Source organism: Pelecanus crispus, chromosome 3, assembly GCF_030463565.1.
Source record: "Pelecanus crispus isolate bPelCri1 chromosome 3, bPelCri1.pri, whole genome shotgun sequence".
In the NCBI taxonomy this organism is placed as follows: Eukaryota; Metazoa; Chordata; class Aves; order Pelecaniformes; family Pelecanidae; genus Pelecanus; species Pelecanus crispus.
In genome coordinates, this window is record NC_134645.1 from 133,206,065 (window position 1) to 133,228,749 (window position 22,685).

Here is a 22,685-nt window from a genome sequence, read left to right on the forward strand (position 1 = left end):
TGTGAGTAAGGCCAGAATAAGGCTCTGATATTTTTGGTATAAAATTGGAACCCTTTCAGCACCCACCTAGCAGTATTGGGATGGATGAAATAGTTTCTTTACCCCTCATACCCTGGGTTTCTTGGGAACTGATCGGAGAAAGCTTTCTTTTTTCCCCAGTATTCTGGAGGTTGTTAGTTAGAGACAATTGCTTAATTTTCATGATTCTCTCCTAGCCTAGAGGCTGATGTACAGTCAATTTTACCTCCCTGCTATTGTAAATCCCTGGCACGTGCCCTTTGCCCTCCTGTTCTTTTCTGATGTTGCTTGAGACAGGGAAGGGATGAAGGCAGGGATTCCTGGCCTCAGCCTCGGTAGTCTCCTCACCAGTGCTCTGTTCTGAATCTCTAGCTACCTCCACTCCTGTGATCCCCCAATCATCCACGGTAACCTGACCTGCGACACCATCTTCATTCAGCACAACGGACTGATCAAAATTGGGTCAGGTAAGGCTTGTTGGAGGTGATCCTTGCCTATGAGACAAACTGTTCAAATGGAAAAAGGCGTCTAATCCTTTCAAGGTTATCTGCCATGATAGGCATGTATGTACACATGTTCCTCCACCTCCACATCAGTTGGGCCAGAGACTGGTAGTGAATCCCCTCTTGGTTGGACCACCTTCAGGTGTAGGAAGAACTGATACTGGGTACTGTTGCCCTTGTTAGCCCCTTCTTCAGTTTTTGATCTCAAGGGACTGACCCGAGAAATGGTGCTGAAACTTTCAAGTTTTGTATGCACATTATCCTTGGATTCATCTGCTCTGCAGTCTTTTGCATGTTAATACACACAGACTTCTCAGTGTTGTGAAGCTTTGAGAGTTGTGTCCACTGAGGCCACGTGAGTGCTTCTTGTAGCAACCAACATTTATAATCAAGGTTACAGACTCTGGCTGCAGCAAGCTGCTTGTCTTGGCATCCTCATCCAGCATCGCTCATTTTGGCCTGCACTTCAGGATGCTAGCTTGCCTTGGGCCTTTTAGACAAAGACGTGCCCTGTTCAGGCAGCCACCTGTACTGAAATATTTTATTTCGTAAGTAAGAAGTGATTTTTCCGGCAGTGCAGTGCATCCTTGCATACTGTTTTTTCCCCTTTGCTATTCCTATGTCTCTCAAAATCTGTCTGCAGTCAGGATGCATTATACTGTACCTGACATACCCTTTCAAGTGACAGCTTTGCTATTTATTGTCCAGCCTTTATAAGTATTCTCAAACCTGAGTAGTGCGCACTTGCTGTCCTGTAGGCTTTTGTCTGTGTGAATTCTTGGTTTGATGTTGACAGTGTACAGGAGAGAATGCTCTGCTTTGCCTGTCTCTAAAAATAACCTCTCTTCATAAACTGCAGACCCCTGTGGCTTTTCTTTCCATCAAAGAACTGGTTTATTGTCTCTTTGTTCCAGGACTGGGGGGTCTGTTCTCTATAACAAACCCTGAAACATGCTTGTACCCAGGGAGACTGAGTCATGGCAAAAGGAACACTCAGTTCTCTCTCTGCCTGTAAACTTGGTGATGTGTTGCTCTTCATACAGGGTGATGACATCATGGGGTTCACTTTATTATCTTTCCCTGACTTTGTCCAGGTGGGAGGAATTTCCAAGAGTTGTGTACATCGGATATCTGTATGCTGGCAAACACAACTGGCTCCCTGGCATTCAATTCAGGCCACTTATGGGAAGTCTGTTGTAGACTCAAGTACATAAGAGATCCTTCTCTTTCTAGTTTAGTTTAAAAGTATTATACAGCTGCAATCCTTCCGATTGGTAGCCAGCACTTCGTTTGTAAAAACAAACTACTTGAAGTTGGTATCTAGAGCCATGGCTTTTTACCAGAGGGAGGTTCTGCAGATCAGCAAACGTGACGTTCTCAAGAGCATTCAGACTCCCAGTGGTGCCGTTCAGAGGCTGTCTAGAAGAAAGGGGGGTTGGACTGGATGATCTCTAAAGGTCCCTTCCAACCCAAACTATTCTGTGATTCTGTGAAAGGTGGCTCTCTGAGTGTGGGCCACAACCAGTTGCCTCGACAGTTACACCTTTGCCTGCTCCCTCCAATTCCACAGAGCTTTGCTTCTGTTAGGCATGGTGGGAGGGACAGAGGCAATCAGGCTGATGTGCTCTTTCAAAGAGTAGCGGGTGTCTGTGTGCTATTAACAACTGTATCCTCAGCAAGATTCCTTGATAGCCCTGAAGAGGACACATGCTGGGAGTGTGACTGTGCAGGAGCAGTGCTTAATTGCAGTTGCTCCTGAGCAACATCTTCTGCTCCACAGTTGCAGGCTGCCTTGCTCACATTGTATTCAGAAGTGATTTATCTGGGAGATTCTGGTCCTTTCTTAAATAAAAAAGGAAGTGAGCGTGAGTGGAAGTGTGGTCAGAAGAGGAATCCTCTAGATATGAAAGGCTCCAGTGCAGGCTGGAATTAAAGTTGCCAATGTTGCAGAATGTACTTTTATTCCTGTAAGTGCCCACCCAACTAGGAAAGTGAAAACTGTGTCATCAGAACTGCTGGCTGTATTTGAGCTTGAGATTCTCTAGTACCGCTGACTGTGCAGTAGCCAGACAAGCTACTTTCATGTTTGGGCCCTAGAGCGATAGTCACTTCGGGATCACTGACAATGTCAGGCCCATGCTTATTGCTTCGTGTAGGTATTTCTTACAGCTGGCTGGTATCTGAAAACTTTCCTGTGTTTGCTTAAAAGCAGTGGGGCACTAATTCTCATGGGTTTAAGGGGAACAATGATTCAGTGCGCTATGATCTGCTCTTTGCTGTCTCTGTCCCCAGCGCCATTCTGGGCTGCACTCCTGAGAGCTCCTCTTCCCTTTACTTTAAGCAAAAGAGAATACTTGCTGAATGAGGGGGAAAAAATCTGGGGAAAGGAAGCTGCTAGTGTACAGAACATCCTTCTGTATGCTAGGTGAGGAGGTACGAGAAGAGTAGTGCCTGTGACTTGTGTCGCGTTGGAAATAGCTGGTACTTCTTCCTGTAACGCTTGTTTAGGTGCGGGAGCAGCGTTTTGCCTGTCACTCCTTGCTGCTACTTCAGATTGCAGGAGCCCAGGCACTAGCAGGACTGACCACTGCTTTTCTTGTTCTGGATCAGTCTTTTTTTACTAGAGCCACCTGTGCACTACAGGAAGAAAAGAGATTAATTTAGTAGTAGGGTGTTGCTGTTACTATTGCATTGAGTTTTGTGAAGGGGGATGAAATCATTATATGCTGGGGGGTCATCTGTGGAAGAAAAAGGGAGTGGGAAAGAGGAAGGATTTGTCATACTGCTTAAATGCAAAAGCCATCCATAATCCATTAATTTTAACTTTTTTTTGTAGTGCCATAAAGTGGAAGGTTAATAGATTTAAAGAAGAGGAGTATCAAATGAGTGGGGAGCTTTGGAGAACTTGCGATGAGGATAGGAGAGACACCTACAGTTCTTAAACTTGCCACTGGTGTTCCCAGAGACTGGAATGTTCCAGCTGCTTTCTGGAGTTGTGGTCAGATGACGACATTCCTTGTGAGAGGTCCAAGTTGTTTTCTGTGTACTCTTCCACAGGATCCACATGCAACACTTGCATCTGTACACATCTGTCTTGTCTAACAAGCGGACCTGCGAAGGGAGCATGTTGTGAGATGACTGTGACAGGTCAAAGGTACTCAGCGCAAAGGAGAACAGTGTGTTTAGACAGGGTGTTCAGTAGTGCGTTTAGTGTGCTGCTGGTTGCTTGTGTTAAGCAATGTTGGCAGAAGTTTCTTCTAATTCTTATTAGGAGTGTAAGAACCAGTCACAGGTGGAAAGAGGTGATGGGTTTGAACTAAAAATCCATTTGGGCAGCTCTTGGATTGCCCCAGCAGAACTGAGGCCTCAAACTGGAGTGTCTTGTAATGTCTTCTGGTGCCCCTGAGACATGGCCATGTGCTAGCATGTGCCGAGTGAGACTACCAGTAGAGCTTAGGGGGAAGCTCAGTGTTGTGCTAATATATTTCCAAATAGTGCCTCCAGGCACTTGGCTGATGCGTATTGCTTTCCCGTCTTCAACATACCTGACCTCTAGGATTCATTATATACTTAATTGCAGTCTGTCCAGAGTCTCTTTTTGGTTCCAGGCTGAGGTGCCAGGAGACTGGGAGTCCTGCTTGATATTAACTCTGCTATTAAATTATGTGGCCAGCTATGTAAGTATGGGTTCTGCTGCCAAGGTCCATGCCTAGGAGAAGCTGCTGGGATGTAGAGAAAGGTTGCTGTCTGCTGAAGGGGGTGCCAAGGGACTGTAGAGCACTTGCAGAACAGAATTTCCAGCTGCTTAGCCTCAGAGTCGTCCGTAATCTTCTACTTGATCAGAGGTGTCTTGTCTCCCTTGCCCAGTCTGGTTTTCAATTAGAAATGTTCCTTATGTAAATTTATTTTAAAAAGGTGGCTGGAGGCAGGGCCAGCTTCTCAGTCTTGTCCATGTTTTGCCATGATTCTGACCTAGCTGTCTCTATCGATGTTAAGTGCTTGCTGTTTCATCAACTCATTGACTTCTATCTTGTTTTACTTCCCGCTTACGGGCTGCTCTGTTACCAACAGTCTTTCATAGGATATTTGCTAATGGTGAGCAAACTTCTCCGCTCCTGTGATGTGACTACCACTATATATGTAATGTACATGATTTTATTTGTGTGTGTATATATATATATATAAAAATATATATGTGTGTGTGTATATCTATATTTGTAACACACACAAACATACACACTCTAATTTATTTATACAGTGTTCCCTTGCTATAAGGCTGGTACGTAAAACTGTTCGGCTTGGGTTCGTTCTACTTTGAGACCTTGTGTTCTGTGCTGGGATGCAAACTGTTCCTCGTGCTCTCAGCCAAAGCCTTACAGAGAGGGAGCACTGCCCTTTGTGAAGTCTCCTGGTTGTTAGTTCTCTTCCTCTCCTTGCTCTTAGAGTGTGCTAGTCCATGGACCCTAGTGCATGCCGGCTCCTGCATGTCAAGCCAAGCGGATGCATTGTTCCGAGCTCTTCCCAGCTGAACTTTCCATGCACATCAGGCTCTTCCCTGCTACTGCTCTGCTAGACTTGGCTGGGCACCAGACCTGGACTAGCCTTTGCTTTGTGCTTGGCTATCCAGTTGCTTGCTTGTAGTTTTAAGTCCTTAGTTTTGTTTTTAAGATTAATGTTTCAGTGAATGTGTCTGGCTCCTGATGGCCAGAGAGACATCCTGTCCAAATGATTCCCTGACTGCGAAGTAAGGTTTACTATTTATGTTTCCCCAGACAAAGCTCTGTTTTTGGGGAGACTTGTGCATATGAGGAGGGAGTTGGGCTGGTGGGGACTAGAGAAGGATTTGAGTGCTGCAATTTGTAACCCTATCAAATAGGATGCCACATCTACATTTAAATTTTTTTTTTTTTCCCATCAGGGTTGTTCGTGATAGTTAGAGTTTGTTCCTAGTGAGTTGGGAGCCTACCAACTGTCAGCTGGAAGTGGTGGAAAGGGAAGGGCCTGTCCAAGCGGGCTCTGTGCCTTCTTAGTGTTTGCAGGAGGAGGATGTGGCGTGCTGTTCTGCATCGCCAGCAGAGTAGAGGCTCTCAAAAAGCTAAATGTGGGATCTTGCATAGCTGAGGGGGAAGTTGATGTCAGGGCTTGCAGCATTAGGAGGGCAGATTTCCTTGGGGATGGCTTGTTTACCGGCGTGCTGCAGGCTGGGCGTCGGGCTGCGGCAGTCGTGCTGCAGGCTGCCGTCGTGGGCTGGAAGAGGTGGCACACCAGCGGCAGACTGGTCCAGGAACAATCCCGCAGAGTGGCAACGTGACCGAACCTGTGCTTCAGTGCGGGTTCGGTCACGCTGATGGCAACAAGGCTTAAGACGAGCAAGCCGTTTCTCAGTGATCGTCACCGCTGCGAGCAGAACAAAAGGCCCTCCTTCTAGCAAGCAAGAAGAGGGCCTCAGCCGGTGGTCTTCAGGCTTAAGAAGATGCTGTGGCGTCTCACTTGTGGTGAAACAGCATCAGATGGCCTCGAAATACTGAGCTTGGCTGGCTTCTCGAACTTGTTTTAACAGTACTGTCGTATCACTGTACTGTTCATATGAGAGCTGGAAATTGTTTAATCCTTAGATCTTGAACAGTCATTTGGGTTTGAAAAGACTAAACGTAGGCTATAAGGCTTCTGTTTCGCTTGAGCATTGAGGTAATAAGGTTGTGAGTGACAGGCTTTCATAACTAATCTTATTTTAGTCATTACTTCACTCTCTTGGATTTTGTTACCTGATGTTTAAAGACTTGTCATGCTGTTTTTCACATCCTTAACAGACACCTGAGACACTTAGTACATGATGTAGAAATAAAATAGGGGTACTAGGTTATCTTGGATCTGTCTCTTTTTTTTTTTTTTTTTTTAAAAAAAACTAAGGCAAGTGTGGTTTAGAGAAAAAATAATGGATAGTGGAAATCAGCAGACATAGAAAAATCTATCATAAAAATGGAAAACTTTTTCACCCACGTTGGCATTCATGTAGGAAGATTTAACATGAATGTATGTAGTTTAGCTTCTAGCTGTACAGTTTTATGTGTAGAGTCAAGCGCATCCTCTACCAAGCCAAACATTTTCAGTTGCTTAGAAACTAAGGCAAACTTTCACAAGCAGAGGAAAAGTTTGTCTCTGACTACAGGTGCTGCTGGGAATGAGATCTGGCAGTTGAATAATTTTGAATGGAACTTTTTTGCCCAGAATACTTGAGAAAGTCCAAAGTGGTATGCAGGTTACTTTTTTTTTTTTAAGGCTTTGTCTCACCTTGGTCTGTGGTGTCTTTGAGACTCCCAGTGGTGTAAAAGCCTGTCAGAAAGTGAAGATTCTTCACATTTGGATTGCTCTCAAGAATATCTGTTGAACAAACTGAGTGGAATAGCATGAGGTTAATTTCTAATTGTAATAAATTGACAGGCATCTCATGATCTAGCTGCTGTTATGATTACTAGAGTGGCAAAAATGATTACCAGAGACTTGCCTTGATTTTGTATATAAGCGCACACCTCAAGGCAGATGGAGCAGTCATAGGTAAGTGACAATCAGTGGGCTTCTAATTGCTGTCATTAGTTTTTGAAATTGCAACTAACACCTGACTGAATGTGTGTGTGTTATTTAGTGTGTGCGTTTGGGGGGAGGGTTTTTTGTTGTTGGTTTTTGGTTTGTTTTTTTGTTTGGGGTTTTGTTTTTTTTTTAAAGCCAGGTTTAGTGGTAAGAATTGGTGTATTTGGCCTTGTTGCAAAGTCACCAAGTGCAATGCATACTTAACAGATTTACCTCCTACTATGCCGTGATGGTAATAAATTCTCATTTTTATTTTGCAGAAGGTTTAAAAGCTGGCTCTTGCTTCATGTGCTTGCCTTCCTTGCTCAGTATACTTTCTTTGTGCTTCTGTGAGTCATGTCATTCATGAAAACACCAGAAAACCAGTCTTCTAGACTGGTTGTAATTTTCAGTTAAATAGGATCTTCTAAAAAGGCTTCAATTTCCCAGTTTAGTGCTCCAGGTTAAAACAACTTGCCTTTTCTGTGCTCAAATTTATTGGTTTTGTGTTGCATTGAAGGCACCCGCTGCTTCAGCTTTGCTGGATTGTGTTTTTTCTCTGCCTTTATGTGTATTTCCAGGTGTGTCAGGGGACGTGTCTTAGAATAATCTAGGTCTTCATTTACCCGTTTTAGTATTAGTATGGCAGTTGTGTATGTCCGTTCCTTTTGGGCTCCTTTGACTGAAGGCATGTAGAACATTAGCATTTTAGAAGGCTCCTTCGTGCCAGTTCTTGAAAGATCGCTTGAATACAAACTTAGCAAGTATTTTACATCTACAGGATGAAATGCTTAGTGTTCTCCCTAATTGTGGAAGAGTTTTTTATTTGGAATTTTATGTGGAAGATTTTCTGTAGAAGCAGAGGCAGTTGATGCAGGAGGAAGGTCACAGGTTCAATCCCTGCTCACTGCAGGGGGGGTTGGGCTAGATGATCTCTCAAGGTCCCTTCCAACCCAAAGCATTCTATGATTCTATGATAATATAGAGATGCTGCCCAGTCACGTGAGGATGGGTTAGGAAAGCCAAGCCCATCTGGGGTTGAATCCACCAAGGGATGTGAAGGGCAGGAAGCAAGGACTCTGCAAGTAAACAGCAATAGGAAAGCTAAGGAGAATGTTGGCCCTCTATTAATGAGGGTGGGGGCCTTGGTGACAAAGGACACAAAAAGGGCCAGGGTGTTCACTGCCTCCTTTGCGTCAGTCTTTACTGCTAAGGCTGGCCTTCAGCAATCCTGGGCCCCTGAGACCTGCGGGAAAGTCTGGAGCAATGAAGACTTACCCTTGGTGGAGGAGGATCGAGTTAGGAAACACTTAAAAAAAGATTGGACATACCTAAGTCCATGGGGCCTGGTTGGGTGCACACATAAGTGCCGAGGGAGCTGGCTCGTGCTATTCTAAGGTCACTGTTGGTTATCTTTGAAAGGTCATGGAGAATGGGAGATGATCCTGAAGACTGAAAGAGAGCAAATGTCATTCCTATCTTCAAGAAGGGCAAGAAGGAAGATGTGGGGAACCACAGGCTGGTCAACCTCACCTCAGTCCCTGGGAAGTTGATGGAGCAACTAATCCTGGAAACTATTTCCAAACACAAGACAGACAAGACTCTGATTAGGAGTAGTCAGTGGATTTATGAAGAGGAAATTGTTCTTAACAAACCTGATAGCCTTCCACAATGAAGTGACTGGCTTGATAGACAGGGGGGATAGCAATGGGTATTGTTTACCTTGACTTCATAGATGAGCGGGCAGAATATGGGTTAAATAAGCAAACATTGCAGTGGATTGAAAACCAGCTGAACATGCAGGCCCAGAGGGTTGTGATCAGCAGCACAAAGTCTAGTTGGAGGCACGTTGCTAGTGGTGTACCCAGGGTAAATACTGGGGGCCAGTACTGTTTAACATCTTCATTAATGATCTGGAGGATGGGACAGTGTGTACCTTCAGCAAGTTCATGGGTGATACAAACTGGGAGGAGTGGTGGTACACCAGATGGGTGTACTGCCATTCACAGGGACCTGGACAGGCTGGAGAATTAAGCAGAGAGGAATCTCTTCGTTCAGCAAGGGGAAATGTGAAGTCCTGCAGCTGTACAGGAATAACCCCATGTGGTAGTACATGCTCAGGGCTAAACTTCTGGAAACCAGCTCTGCAGGTCAGTACCTTGGGTTCCTGGAGGACAGCAAGCTGACCGTGAGCCAGCAGCGTACCCTGACAACAAAGGTGGCCAACAGCATCTTAGGCTGTGTTGGGAAGGGCATTGCTGGCAGATTGAGGGAGGTGATCCTCCTTCTCTCTTCAGCACTGGTGATACAACACCTGGACTGCTGTGTCTAGGTCTGAGCTGCACAGTACAAGAAAGATACGGACTTACTGGAGTGAGTCCTGCACAGGGCCATGAAGACAATTAGGGACTGGAGTATCCATATGAGGAGAGGCTGAGAGCTGAAACTGGCCTGGAGAGGAGAAGGCTCAGGGGGGTCATTTCTATATGTATAAATATCTGATGGGAGAGAATGGAGAGGAGGAGCCGGTCTCTTCTCTCTAGGGCCAACTGACAGGACAAGAAGTGATGGGTACAAATTGAAATACATTAAGTTCCACCTAACACAAGAATACCCTTTTTTTACTGTGAAGGTAGTCAGACCCTGGAACAGGTTGCCCAGAGACGGTGTGGAGCCTTCCTCCCTGGAGATACTCGGAACCAAACTGCACACGGTCCTGGGTGACCTGTTCTAGCTGACCCTGCTTGAGCAGGGAGGTTGAGCTATATTCTCAAGAGGTCCCTTCCAACCTAAACAATTTTGTGGTTTCGGCCTTAAGGCATGTGGGCCGAGTAGTGTTTTCACTCTAGCTTCTGCTTTCCGGGGGTGAGCTTTTTTGTTTATTAAGTCTTCCAGGGTCATTTGTGGAGCTTCACTTCATGTTGTGAAACAACGGTAATCAGAGATGTGAAGTCTGAAATTCAGGGAAGCTAAACTTGAAATACTCAAACTTGTGGACTCAAACTTGAATATGCATTTATACTGGTTCAATCCAAATTTCTGTTAAGCAGAGCTGCTCAAAACATAAAATAATTTTCATAGTCATGTTTCTGGGGACTGTTTTTCAGTGTACGTCTTTCTTCCGGGAGTAAAAGATCCCCCAGAGTAGCTTAGTCCATAGCATTTCAGTGAATGTCTTTTCCTGTTTTTCTGATTGCATGTAATTCTTGCACTGTGACGTGAGGCTATTGCAGTTAATTAGTGCCCTGCCATTTCAGTTGTGAAAGAACTGAGCGAGAACGGCAGTCCCGCTGCCACTTCATCTTTTTGATATAAATACTGTGTTGCAGTCAGATGATGCAACCCGAGCAGGGGTTTGCCCGGTCCGTAGGACCTTTATTCCTCTGGTCTAGAACTTAGAACTTGGTTCTGTGTGCAGATTTCAAATCTCCCTACACACTTTGCTCAGAATGAAGTTGTTAGTATCATGAACTGTTCCAGATAAAGTGGTGATAAGCTCCAAGTCCCCGCTTAAGAGCCTGCATGCAGCCAGGATTGGCAAGTGCTTATCTTACAGGTCCTCTTTATCTGTTCTTGGGTCTACGGTCTTGCATTTCCTGCTCTGCCTACTCCCACTTTCTGCTTCTATGTAATGGATGTGGTCAAACGTGTCAGTTTAAAACTCTGAATGCTTTTTTACTTAAACATAAAAATGTCATCCACCGCTTCACAAGAAATCTGATGCAGCGTGATCATTTTCCTTCCCATCGTTCATTTGTATGCCTTCATATCGACATGAGCCAACAATGTGCCCTTGCCACGAAGGCTAATGATATCCTGGGCTGTGTTAGGCAAAATATTGCCAGCAGGTGGGTGGAGGGAGGGGATCCTTCCCCTCTGCTCAGCGCTGGCGAGGCCACCCCGGGAGTGCTGGGCCCAGTGCTGGGCTCCCCAGTGCAAGAGGGACGTGGGCAGACTGGAGATTGTCCAGCGAGAGCCACCGAGCTGCTGAAGGACTGGAGCATCCCTCCTGTGAGGAGAGGCTGAGGGAGCTGGGACTGCTCAGCCTGGAGCAGAGAAGGCTCAGGGGACTGAATCCATGTCTGTAAATACCTGCGGGGAGGGGATGAAGGGGATGGAGCCAGGCTCTTCCAGGGTGCCCAGGGCCAGGAAGGACCAGAGGCCACGGGCACAAACTGGGCCATGGGAGGTTTCCTCTGAACATCAGGAAACACTTTTCACTGTGAGGGTGGTACAGGTTGCCCAGGGAGGTGATGGAGTCTCCATCCTTGGAGCTATTCGGAAGCTGTCTGGACATGGTCCTGGGCAACTGGCTCTGGGTGTCCCTGCTTGAATGGGTGGGCTGGACAAGGTGACCTCCAGAGGTCCCTTCCAACCAGGACCATCCCATAATTTTATGATTCTGTATTAATTTCTGTGGAGAAGGATACCTTTCGCAAAGTACGTGAATTTTGGTATGATACCAGCTCTCTGTTGCAAGTACCGCTGGTTCTGCCTCAGCACTAGTTTCTCTGAAGTAAAACACGGGCAATGTTTTAAGCAGAGGTTAGTTGTACTACTCAGAAGCAATGTCAGTGGATGTGACGAGAATGAGCATAGATGTAAGCAGCTGGGGGCTGTTACCTGGCGCTGGTAACCTATGTAGTGAACTTTTCATGTACTGAACCTCTTTGCCCCTTCCTCATTATTGTTTTTAACAGTTGAATATCTAAAATCCTCTTGCTTCTGATGACTCAGTGTTGCAAATAACTTTGCAAACACTGTTTACAATCCCTGCTATAGATCTGCAGGGCTGTAGGATGCTGTATTCTGTGATCAACTTAGATCTGCTGCTGCTTTTCCTGTTTGACTCAGTGTTTAGTGGCTGTATGCTTCTTTTTGTTTCCAGTAGCTTCTAGTTGCTTATTTTCTAGGCTTTGCCCTCCCTAATAAAAATGCGGTTGTTATCTTAGTGTGCAAATGAAGTGAACTGTGAAATGTCTTGGTTTTGTGCAGTCTTATACCCTTTTGCAGTAGTGAAAATGTCTTGAGCATATAAGCGCAGGGGATAATAATGTGGCCTCGTACCTATCCTGGCCCTGTGGCCGTCCCTTTATAGTTGCAAACAGATGGTCTTGCATTCTGTTGATTATTTTTGGGTCCCTGTGGTGCTGGTACAGTGCAGCATAGATGAGGTAGTTAATTGTCCCCTGTTGCTGGATTGCACAGCAACCCTGGGACTAATCTTAAAGGTTAGTTGTTGATCCTTCTTGCTGTCATCTTGTTTTCCTCTGCTTTCTAAGCCTGCTGAAATCTGTAGTACAGTCTACTTGAGCACTGTACTGGAAGAGTGGAGTAGTATACTCTTGCTTTGAATCATAGAATCACAGAATCGTTTAGGTTGGAAAAGCCCTTCAAGATCATCCAGTCCAACCATTAACCTACACTACCAAGCCCACCTAAACCAATCAAGGGTAGACTAGACTAAACCATATCCTGAAGTGCCACATCTACCTCTTTTTTGAAGTTTGGAGAATGTTTAGGTGTTTGCAAGAGACAGGGGTTCAATAGCTACTTCAGGAGGAAAGGAAGGACTGTTGGGCAGACACTCTTTCCTACTTGCAAGGAGGAAGTGTTGAATGGAGAACAAAGGTGGGTATGAATTGGACACAGGACGAGGAAAATGTCTTTTGCAGCATGTAGTGTTTAAAAGGGCAAGTCACCGTGTGATTGGGCATATCTGCTAAAACCTGCTGCTGGTGACAGTTGGGAAGTAATGCCACCAAGTGTGTTCTTGGCTCACGCTTCTAATGACTGACGGGTGCTCTGATGAGGTGTCTGTTTACCCTGGTGAGCTCTGTGCTCTAGCATGTCCTTGAGGGTTTGAGAAGTCTAGCAAGCTCTGCATGTTCCTGCAGTAATGCTGATTATTTCTCTTTATGCTCTTATTGTCAGATTGAGTTCAGCTTGCCAAAGGCAAGTTGCTTATCCTACCTTCTACTGTACTTCACATCTCTTCCTGTCATCTGCCTTGCACAGACACCATAGTTGGCTGAATCCTTTTCTAAAATTCATCTTTGCTTCGCTAATTCCCTACCAGACTGATCAGTCATGTGGTGCTATGTCTTGTAGCCTGCCCCTTGCTGTCTTCTCTGTGGCTGAGAAAGGCGTATTTGTTGTTAATGTTGGTGATCTGGCTTTACTTTTTCACCTTCATTGTTTGTCTTGCTTAACATAACTGTCCTTAGCCTTCATGCATCTGATCATTCACAGAATTAAGAGTCATCATTAGATATAGTAGTGGATGGCAGGTAGCAACCATGTGCAAATCAGTCAGAAGTGCTTGTGTCAGAGGTACCTTAAAGTGTATATTCTTATCTTGTACAGTTAAGAGTTTGTTTTAAAATATACGCTCAGATGAAGCTCCTCTCAAGCCTCTATCTGTGCTAAGTGGCTTGCACACCAAGGTGATGGACCTACAGTAGTGACTAGACCGGACCAAAACCAAAGCTTCTTGTCCCAGCTTCTACAATGCTGTCACGGTGTAACAGCACTTTTGTCTGCCTTGTTTAACATGCTTGCAGTGAGTTTTTCAGAGTTGACTTCAATAACAGGTTGTTGTGGTCACAGTGATGAATGGAACAGATGCGTGTCTGGCAAGGCTGTCTCTGCTCAGCTCTAAGGCATGCAGTGAAGAATCTGGTAGTCTTATGCCACTGCTCTACTGTTGCATTTCTTCAGCTTTGCAGAGCGAGGTTGTGCATGTGACTTGCAGACAAGTTGCACGTGAGCTGTGATATAAACTGCTAGAACAGGAAAAAGCCTGGCCAAGTATGGCTAATCAAACCCAGCTGCAGAGCTAGTCTCTGCAATAGTGACAGAAAAACATGTTGAGGAGTTCCTGTGCAAGTTTGGAGGCACAAGGACCAGAATATCAGAGGGGACAGGTCCCTGGATGACCTACAACAGCAAATTCAAAACTGCCTTTCTGTGTGTCTGAGTTGGAAGTTCCCACAGACAGTGCAATCCCGGCTCTTTCCAGAAATGCTGGTGCCATTGTGGAATGTCCGTAGGACCTGGGCGCAGAGCAGCTTATTATCAAGTCCTTAATGAGGTGCAGGCAGCCATTATAGATCGAGCTTGGGCTAGGATTCCATCGTACTTGCCTTTCCAGTATGGGAGTGCCTATGTTACATCAGTGGCTAAGGTTGCTGCTGATAATGGCTTTTTGTGATTGATGACAGCCTCTTCCTGTTGTTAAACGGGGCCGCCCAGGAGCAAAGGGCAGGATGGCTGGATAGCGAACTGCCCCTTGCCATCCAACACGCAGTACTAACAGTATTTAAAGACACATTGGAAAATGAAGCTAATCAAAACATCGCTTGGAAGATGACTTTATACTTGGCTGATTCTGCTCCATGTTTGGCAGGATAGTGTTGTCCTGGGTAGTACTATGCCAGAATCCCTGCCTGAGGACATTGCTCCAACACTTGATGGCACGTGCTGGATTTCTGCAGCGCTGTCACTGCTGACACAGTGCCCCTCTCTCAGGACAGGCCTTGATGCCTCTGCCCTTCTCCCGGGGTCTGGCCCCAGCCAGGCAGTGGTGCTGCCCTGGCAGCAGCTTAGCTACACGCAGGATCTTGGTGGTGGTTGCCAGACCTCTGACTGTACAGAACCGCGTAGCTGAAGATGAGTTTTGGGTTCCTGTTTACTCTTACAATCCATTGTACTGATAAGAAAGGCAGAACAAATAGACGACTTATAAAATAAGTCTTACTTTCTATCCCCAGATTGTCTGGTTAGTTCCTGGGTAGTCAGAGGCTGTCACGCGTGGAATAGGTGTTAGGTTTAGCAGGGCTCACAAAAACACCTGTGTAATAGTTCATGTATACTGCATGCTGCACAAAGACATCCAGTATTCCATAAAAAAAACCCAAACACACAAAAAAATTATCACATTTCAGAGCAGAAGGGTTTCTGAAGTCTTAAATACCCTGTTCTGCAAAAACTGGGACAAAGTAATAGTTCTTGTAGACAGGGAACAGACGTGTTTGGGATCAGTGAGGTCCTGTGATTATGTTACAGCTTAGGCCTCAGGGGAATGCCTAAATCTTAATGATATTGGTCACTCTGAGGAAAAATTTGTTCTTGATCAAAAACTTCACAGCGTTCAGGTGGTGCATCTGCAGCAATACTGCATTTCTGGATGTGATCATCCTCTGGCCCTTCATAGGGCTGTAGTTGTCCTTATCTCCACCCCTCACACCCACCAGTGGTATACTGTAGGGTTAGGAGAAGTTATTTTTAGTTCCTGCAAGTCTCTAGCAGAAGCTCTGAGAGTCACGTGTGGCAGGAGACTGTGGGATCAGGCACGTTCAAGGGTGGAAGTGGAGCTTCGGATGGGATGGTGACTCTGCTCCCTGTGTGCCTCAGTGTTTCTCCCTGGAGGAGCCAGCTGCTGAGTTCTGGAGAGTTGTTTGCAGCCTTTTCAGAGGTGGCTGTCCCAAAGCTTATCCTTTATGGGCAGTCCGTACTTGTGTTCTGCTTGTTGTTCTTGTTACTCCCTCCCCATAGCTCTGAGTTGTTTGTGGTCATTGCTGTGGAGGAGCTGGCTGCTGGGAGTCCTCTGCTGTCGGGGTGGTCATCTCTCCTCATTCAGCAGCTTTGCTTGACTTCTGTCTTGAGGCACTTTGGCACCAGTGCCCTGCTGATATGTGGAAGAGTTGCCTTGTAGGTCTGTCCCTCTCCTGGAGCCCTGAGGTGGTGACTAATTGGGGTGATCTTGGCATCTCTGGCTGTTCCTGGGGCTTCTGTTATAGTTGAGGTGCTTGTGACAAATGCTATAGATCTGATTTAAGTTAGGTGCTTTCAGGACTCTCACTTCAACAGGGAGTCCTTCCCAGCTTGTCTTCCCATTCGGCAGAAGCTGTGGTCTCCAGGTTTGCTCTTGGAGAGTAATGCTAAGCTGTCTCAGTCGATCCTCAGCCAAGAAACAATGGAGAAGTATTTCAGGGCAGGTGACCTGAGATGAGGGACTGACGGAAGGGCCAACTTAACTCCATTGTGCTGCCCCTTTGGGCACCAGAGGGCCCTGGAGTTGCATGTGATCCCTAGGATCTAGTCAGGGATGGGCTACCGTTTCCTGTGTCCTAAGCATTCATGACTTTCTTCTAGTGGCACCGGACACAATTAACAACCACGTGAAGACCTGTCGTGAGGAGCAGAAGAACCTGCACTTCTTTGCCCCGGAATATGGAGGTATGGTGTGGCTACAGCTGCAAGCCTGGTTTTGTTGGCCTTACTAATGCTTCCAAGCTGTTCTGCATCTTGTTTTCAGCTACAGGCTCATGACAGATGTCACATTAACAGTTTTGAGTTATTTGCCTGCTTAAATGCTCCAACTCCTCTGTCTTTTGATAGCAGAAGAGGGAGAGAAGGCTGCAGGATTATCATAGCCTGATGCAGAGGTGGTCCCCCTGAATACAGGGATGGCCTGATAACAGCGTTATTTCTGTGTTACAGAAGTTGCCAACGTCACCACTGCTGTGGACATTTACTCCTTCGGGATGTGTGCACTGGAGGTGAGTGTGGAATGCTTTGGCTATGGGCCAGAGAGAGAATGAGTTTGAGGGAAGGAGACAGCTCTGTGGAGATGCTGTGGTTATGGGTGGGTTAGCTTGGCAACAGATGCATTTTGTTCTCCGAGCCGAATGCACTTTGCCGTGGAGGGATCCCTATTGAGGCTCCCCCGAATGCCTTACTAAGAAGTAAATAGCTCGGTAATGCGTGGTTCTTTCTGAAATTCCTAATGAATTCTGATAATTCCCTGAGAATTCTGATAATGAATCTGAAATTCATTACTCTGCAGGTGTTGGCCAGCTCTGAAGTCTGACCCACTGGCTGGTGGGAACAGTCACTACTACAAACTGTAGTTAATGTACGTGGAGAACAAAACTCCCCTTCTGGGGAGTGCCTGTTCTTCCTGTGGTATCTGGAGGAGAGGACAGATGTAGTCCATAACTTTTCTGGGCCAGCCTGTCCCCACCTGATACATGTGCTAGGTGCAGTCGGGCACGAGTCTGACGTACCTGATCTTAGCAGCTTAGTGGTTCCTCTGTCCTTGCAATCAGTAGGCCCAAATCTAGGAAATGGGAGTTCTTGGTAAGAGTATTTTCTGGGAAGACTTGTCAGAAAGAGCCAACACAAAGAATTCTGAACCTATGCTGCACATCCCATAAGTGAAGCAGGAAGAGAACTGTGGAAACACACAACTTTTAGGAAGCAAAACTTGAGTTGAATCCTAAGACATTCTCTGGGATCTTTTGCCAGCCTTTTGTAGCTGGGAATTTGTGTATGTGTTGGCCAGAGCCAGTTCTGGATGGCATTGTGTGCTTGCTTTTCTGCCTGTAATACAGAGCTATTCATACAGCCAAGAGGGACACTGTCAGATTCTGGCAGTGATCCAGTTACTGCTTCATTAGAGGATGGGAATTATCAAGCAGAAGTGCAGACCAATGGATCATGAGATTCAAAATGGAGATACTTAACTGTCTAAGGTGATGCTGGCATGGTTTTCAGGTCTCCCTGGCAATCTGTTAGCGTGCTAGAAACAAGCTACCGTAATGAGGCAGTCATTCTCTCTCTGCCTCCACAAACTGTGACCTTAAATAGCACCAAACCACTTGGCTGTTACGATTTCACGCTTGGCAGTGGCCTCCTTGAGCTCTGTTCAATGTAGTCAGTAATTCTCAGTGAAGTCTGATGCGCTGCTTTGTGTTCGCAGATGGCGGTGCTGGAAATACAGGGTAATGGAGAGTCGTCTTACGTGCCCCAGGAGGCCATCAACAGTGCCATCCAGCTGCTGGAGGACCCCTTGCAGAGGGTGAGTGAGGAGGGATCAGCGCCCCTGCAGATGTGCTGGCATTGCACGTGGTCTCATGCAATTTTTGTCTTTCAGGAGTTCATTCAGAAGTGTCTAGAACAGGACCCTGGCAAGCGTCCTACTGCCCGGGAGCTGCTTTTTCATCAGGCTTTGTTTGAGGTGCCATCACTAAAGCTACTGGCTGCTCACTGTATCGTTGGACATCAGCGTGAGTATGGAGTCCCAGGGTGCCACATCTCGCGTTCTGCAAAGCTTCGCTAAGTTGTCAGTACAGCGGGCATCCTGGAAACAGAGACCTTCATGCTGCTCTTTACAGGCAGGGACCAGGGCTTGTGAACAGAGCAGCGGTCACTGCAGAGCCTGGAGGAATATGGTGCCCTGCCTGCTCCGAGTCGTGTGGGAGACTAACAGCCTAAAGCCTCTCGCGTTTTTATTGCTTTTCTTAGGTTGGAAAGGAATTGCAGTTGTTCAGGTCTAACTTTTTTTTTTTAATAGATATGATTCCTGAAAATGCTTTAGAAGAAATGACCAAAAACCTTGACATGAGTGCAGTGTTGGCAGAGATTAATCATGCGGACAGGGAAGGAGTCAAGATGATGTGAGTACCCTGTGGTGTGCTTGGAGGGGGCTGCTCAGGTGCACGTGGAACAGGTGCCAGGGCACTGGCGTGAGCACTGAAGGACGAGAGGAAGTGGCCTCAAGTTGCATCAGGGGAGGTTTAGATTGGATATTAGGAAAAATTTCTTCATGGAAAGAGTGGTCAAGCATTGGACCAGGCTGCCCAGAGAGGTGGGGGAGTCCCCAGCCCTGGAGGGGTTCAAAAACGAGCAGAGGTGGCACTTGGGGACATGGTTTAGTGGGCATGGGGGTGTTGGGTTGATGGCTGGGCTGATGATCTTGGAGATCCTTTCCAACCTCAGTGATTCCTGGTTTTACTTTCATTAAAGAATAATCCAGCCAGCAAGCCAGGAAACATGAAATTAATTGTTCCTCTCCCCTTAATTGGTTTAGTGGCAGACGTGGTAGTGTTAGGTTAATGGTTGGACTGGATGATCTTAAAGGTCTTTTCCAACCTAAACGATTCTATGATTCTATTCTGTTGTATGATTCTGTGATCTGGGACTCTTCCCTTCAAGTTAGTGTCGGAATTTCACCGCTGACTGGGAAACAAAAGGGAGCTGATGGTGCTGTTGGTGAAGGAGCATTCACTCTCTGTCTGGGCACAAAAAATTCTGTGGAGAGTAACTCCTGGGTGGAAGAAGACCTTGCACCCATGTTCTGTGAACAGATTCCATGTAGCTGAGGTGTGAATTGTTCCCCAGACAGAGGGGTGGGAAACTAACACACTGTAGTTGGAACAGTCCTTAGCAAAACCTGGCTGAACAGTTTGGGGAGGTGACTTGGACCAGTCATAGGCTTGTCAAATGGAGTTGAGAATGTTGGAGAAATGGTTCCTCTGTTTTCTTAATGGAGCATCTCATTCTACAATATGCAAAGGGAAAGGCTGTTTTGGGCAGCTATCAATAACACACAGTGTGTCTTAAGCTATAGAGGTGGCTCCCTAAGTAAGTGACTGCAATATATATGGAGCAAATAGAGTGCCAGAAAAGTGATGTTAAATTTTGGATAATGAAACCTCAGCTAGTTGAGGGGTTAGCTGAAAAGACTAACGTGGATACTGTAGTTCCAGAGAAGGCCAAGGTGCTTCCAGGGTAGCCCAGCATTCTGGGTTGCTCAGGCTACTGGACAAAAGTAATCAAGACAAGGAAAAAAAGCATTGATCATTTGAGAAGCTATTTGAGCCATATAGACCTTTCTAAAAACTGAGGTTCTGATCTTCATAGTGCTAATAAATAATAGTATTAAATTCCCTTTGGAATGTTTTTTGTTAATTAAAGATTCAGAATGGAGGACAAAGTGAACAGCCAAAGCCGTGCAAGAGAGATTCTTTACATATATTGGACTTCAGTCTGCAGAGGATTTGCTATCTGGCATAGGCCAGCCTGGGACTTGCCTTCTGGTAGTGCAGTACCTCAGAGGTGCTGGAAAAGGAAAAAAAAGCATAGTAATGATTTGAAATGTCCAAGAGCATAATTTCCAGATGATTCATCGCAGTGCCATGCAAACTGAGCTGCTAGAAAAAAATTGTAATTTTTTGCTGAAGAATACTACTGATTGGGAAAGTTACAGAGGTTGTGTGTGTTGAGAAGGGCTGGAGAGTGCTCTGCAGAACTGAGACAGATGTGCAGCCTACACCAGACCAGGTGGAACAGCAAAGCACTGGGTGGGGGGTCATGGCAGGATTTGAGCAGCTTGCAGCCTCTGGCTAATCTCTGAAATTCTTCAAAGCAGTCTTAAGGCAGTGGTATGGAGGAGACTGCCAGTTCAAAGTTTTGTTGCAACCAGTCTAAAAGAAGCTGTGGTCAAGTGGACACTAAAAAGCTGAATTGACTAAGGTGATGAGGGAAGCGTTTTACTGGGGAATTAGTAAAGTAGGAGAACCTGTGTCATCTTGTTAGTCAGAACCAGAAAAAAATGAGGTACTCGCTGTGGACTGTTCTGGTTTTGCTAACTCCCTGTGCTCTGCAAAAGGCAATAATAGCTTGCTTTAGAGAAAAAAAGAACTGCTGCTCTGTCTGAGAAGGCTGTGAAGTAACACCACAGGAAAAGACCATTCCCAGCTTGCTGAAAAGGCACCGCTGTGCAGCTATAGCTGAGAGCACATGGTGGTATCAGGATGCCAAATAATGGGAGAGAAGGTTACGGTGGTCGAGTGAAATGTCTAAAGATGTTACCTGTACCACGGACAAAGTGGCAACCTTTGTGAACAGTGCTGGAGCAGGTCAGAGCGCTGGCTTCACCAAGGGGCTGTAAATCAGCGTCACCCCATGGAGGAACTGTGTGTTCCTGAGGGTGAGAAAGGGGAAGAGCAGCAGGCATACGACAAGTTACGGCACAAAGGGGAGGGACTGGCAGTGCTTACTGTCCTCCGTCAGCCACCACCAAGGAAGATCTTCAATGGAATTAGGGACTACGGAATTAAAAGCAAATTGGTAGGAAGACTTCCTCTAGGACACTACATTAAGAGGCCACCAGGCTGAATGAGCAATCTGGGAAAGAAATTACAGAGAGAACAAAAGTATCCCAAACTCCAGTGAGAAATATTTGGGCAGTGCATTAAATACTGAGGCGTAGTTTCCAGTTTCTGGTCTGGAGCGATATGGCTGGTCATGCTGTGCCGTCAGTTGCTGCAGAGGTTCCTGCCTTTGCAGTGCTGAGTGTCCTGGCTCTTCTGGAGATGGGACGCAGGCTTCGTGGGTCTGGTATAACAGATGTCTTTGAAAAACCTTGCTAGGAACATGGTGTATTGGGCTAGCTTCCAAATAATTGCATTGGACAACTCTCTACAGCGAGGTGATACCTGTTCTGCCATAATTAAAATGTTGCCTCATCCTTAGCTTCTATGAATAGTTGCTTCCTGTACAGAGTCTGTCCTGCCTTTGGCTGGCTGCCTCTGTCTGTACTCATCCTGCCCGCTGACACAGCCGTAGTCTAGGACATGGGGAATTGAAATTGCATCTGAAGAGACTTGAGTGGATGGTTCTATTAGATGACATCTCACCTCAGTACTCTTTTTTTTCTCTTCCCCCCCCCCCCCCCCCCCCCCCCCCCAGCTTCTCACAATCTCCGGCATTGGAGCTGGACAAGTTCCTGGAGGATGTAAGGTAAGAGGGTTTTTTTTTTAAAGGGCAACTTTAACTGTGTGTAAGACTGGAAAAAATTCGGAGAGGCATAACCTCAGTCCCTGCTCCTTTCTTGCAGGAATGGTATCTACCCACTCACAGCTTTTGGGATGCCGCGACCCCAGCAGCCCCAGCAAGTAGTGGTGAAGTCTCCCATTGCTCCACCATCAGTGAAAACCCCGACTCCGGAGCCTGCTGAGGTGGAGACGCGCAAGGTGAGAGACGGGAGCTCCATTCCTCCCCTCGCCAGGCAGCTGCGCTGCGCAGCAGCAGTCGGTCACGGGTGTCTCTGCTCCTGTTTCAGGTGGTGCTGATGCAGTGCAACATTGAGTCAGTAGAGGAGGGAGTGAAGCACCATGTATGTTCCCATCTTCTGGCTGCGCGTGCTGCGCGGGGGTGTACCAGGGCGGCTGTGCAGAGCACGTGGCTCCAGCACGCTGCTGGTGCCTGGTGTGACCCTCTGCTGCCACAGCTGCCGTCTTTGGGGCCCAAAGCCAGATCCAAAAGCCAGATCCCAAAGCCCATGCCCGTGGCTGACCTGGCACATAGCAAATGTTTTCGGCCCACCCCCAGATTCTGGCTTCCTCTGCTGCCAGCTGTGGTTTGGAATGGAACTGGATGTGGTGGTTCTGTTAGACTCCTGTGGGGCTCTGGAGGGGGGCGGTTCCTGTCCCGATGGGGATTTCTGGGGATGCTCCTGGCTGTGGCCACCATGCAGTCCCTCATGAGAACTTCTCTGCCCTGCAGTTAACACTGCTGCTGAAACTGGAAGACAAGTTGAATCGACACTTGAGCTGTGACCTGCAGCCCAGTAAGTACCTTTCTTCCCATCGTCTGGTGCGCTCAGCCCTGGGACTCACACCCGTCCCTCTGTTGCAGATGACAACATCCAGGAGCTGGCAGCTGAACTGGTCCAGCTTGGATTCATCAGTGAGGTAAGCAGGCCTGGGGCTGAGGTAGGGATAGAGGTCTGCGTTCCTTTCTCAAACT

At 46.6% G+C, this 22,685-nt stretch overlaps 1 protein-coding gene across 5 annotated transcripts in view; it reads left to right on the top strand.

Moving 5' to 3' along the window:
* The window catches only part of NRBP1 (nuclear receptor binding protein 1), a 42,341-nt gene that overhangs the window by 18,943 nt on the left and 713 nt on the right, over positions 1-22,685 (top strand). For 2 of the 5 annotated variants that reach the window (XM_075707352.1, XM_075707356.1), the window contains exons 6-16: positions 391-485; positions 16,245-16,328; positions 16,593-16,651; positions 17,854-17,952; positions 18,028-18,160; positions 18,448-18,550; positions 21,627-21,677; positions 21,775-21,910; positions 22,000-22,053; positions 22,443-22,506; positions 22,575-22,630. In XM_075707352.1, coding sequence (XP_075563467.1) covers positions 391-485; positions 16,245-16,328; positions 16,593-16,651; positions 17,854-17,952; positions 18,028-18,160; positions 18,448-18,550; positions 21,627-21,677; positions 21,775-21,910; positions 22,000-22,053; positions 22,443-22,506; positions 22,575-22,630 — 934 coding nt within the window. Of the gene's footprint in view, positions 1-390; positions 486-4,592; positions 4,617-16,244; positions 16,329-16,592; positions 16,652-17,853; positions 17,953-18,027; positions 18,161-18,447; positions 18,551-21,626; positions 21,678-21,774; positions 21,911-21,999; positions 22,054-22,442; positions 22,507-22,574; positions 22,631-22,685 lie in introns of all 5 variants that reach the window. The other 3 variants (XM_075707353.1, XM_075707355.1, XM_075707354.1) reach the window with 3 other exon arrangements.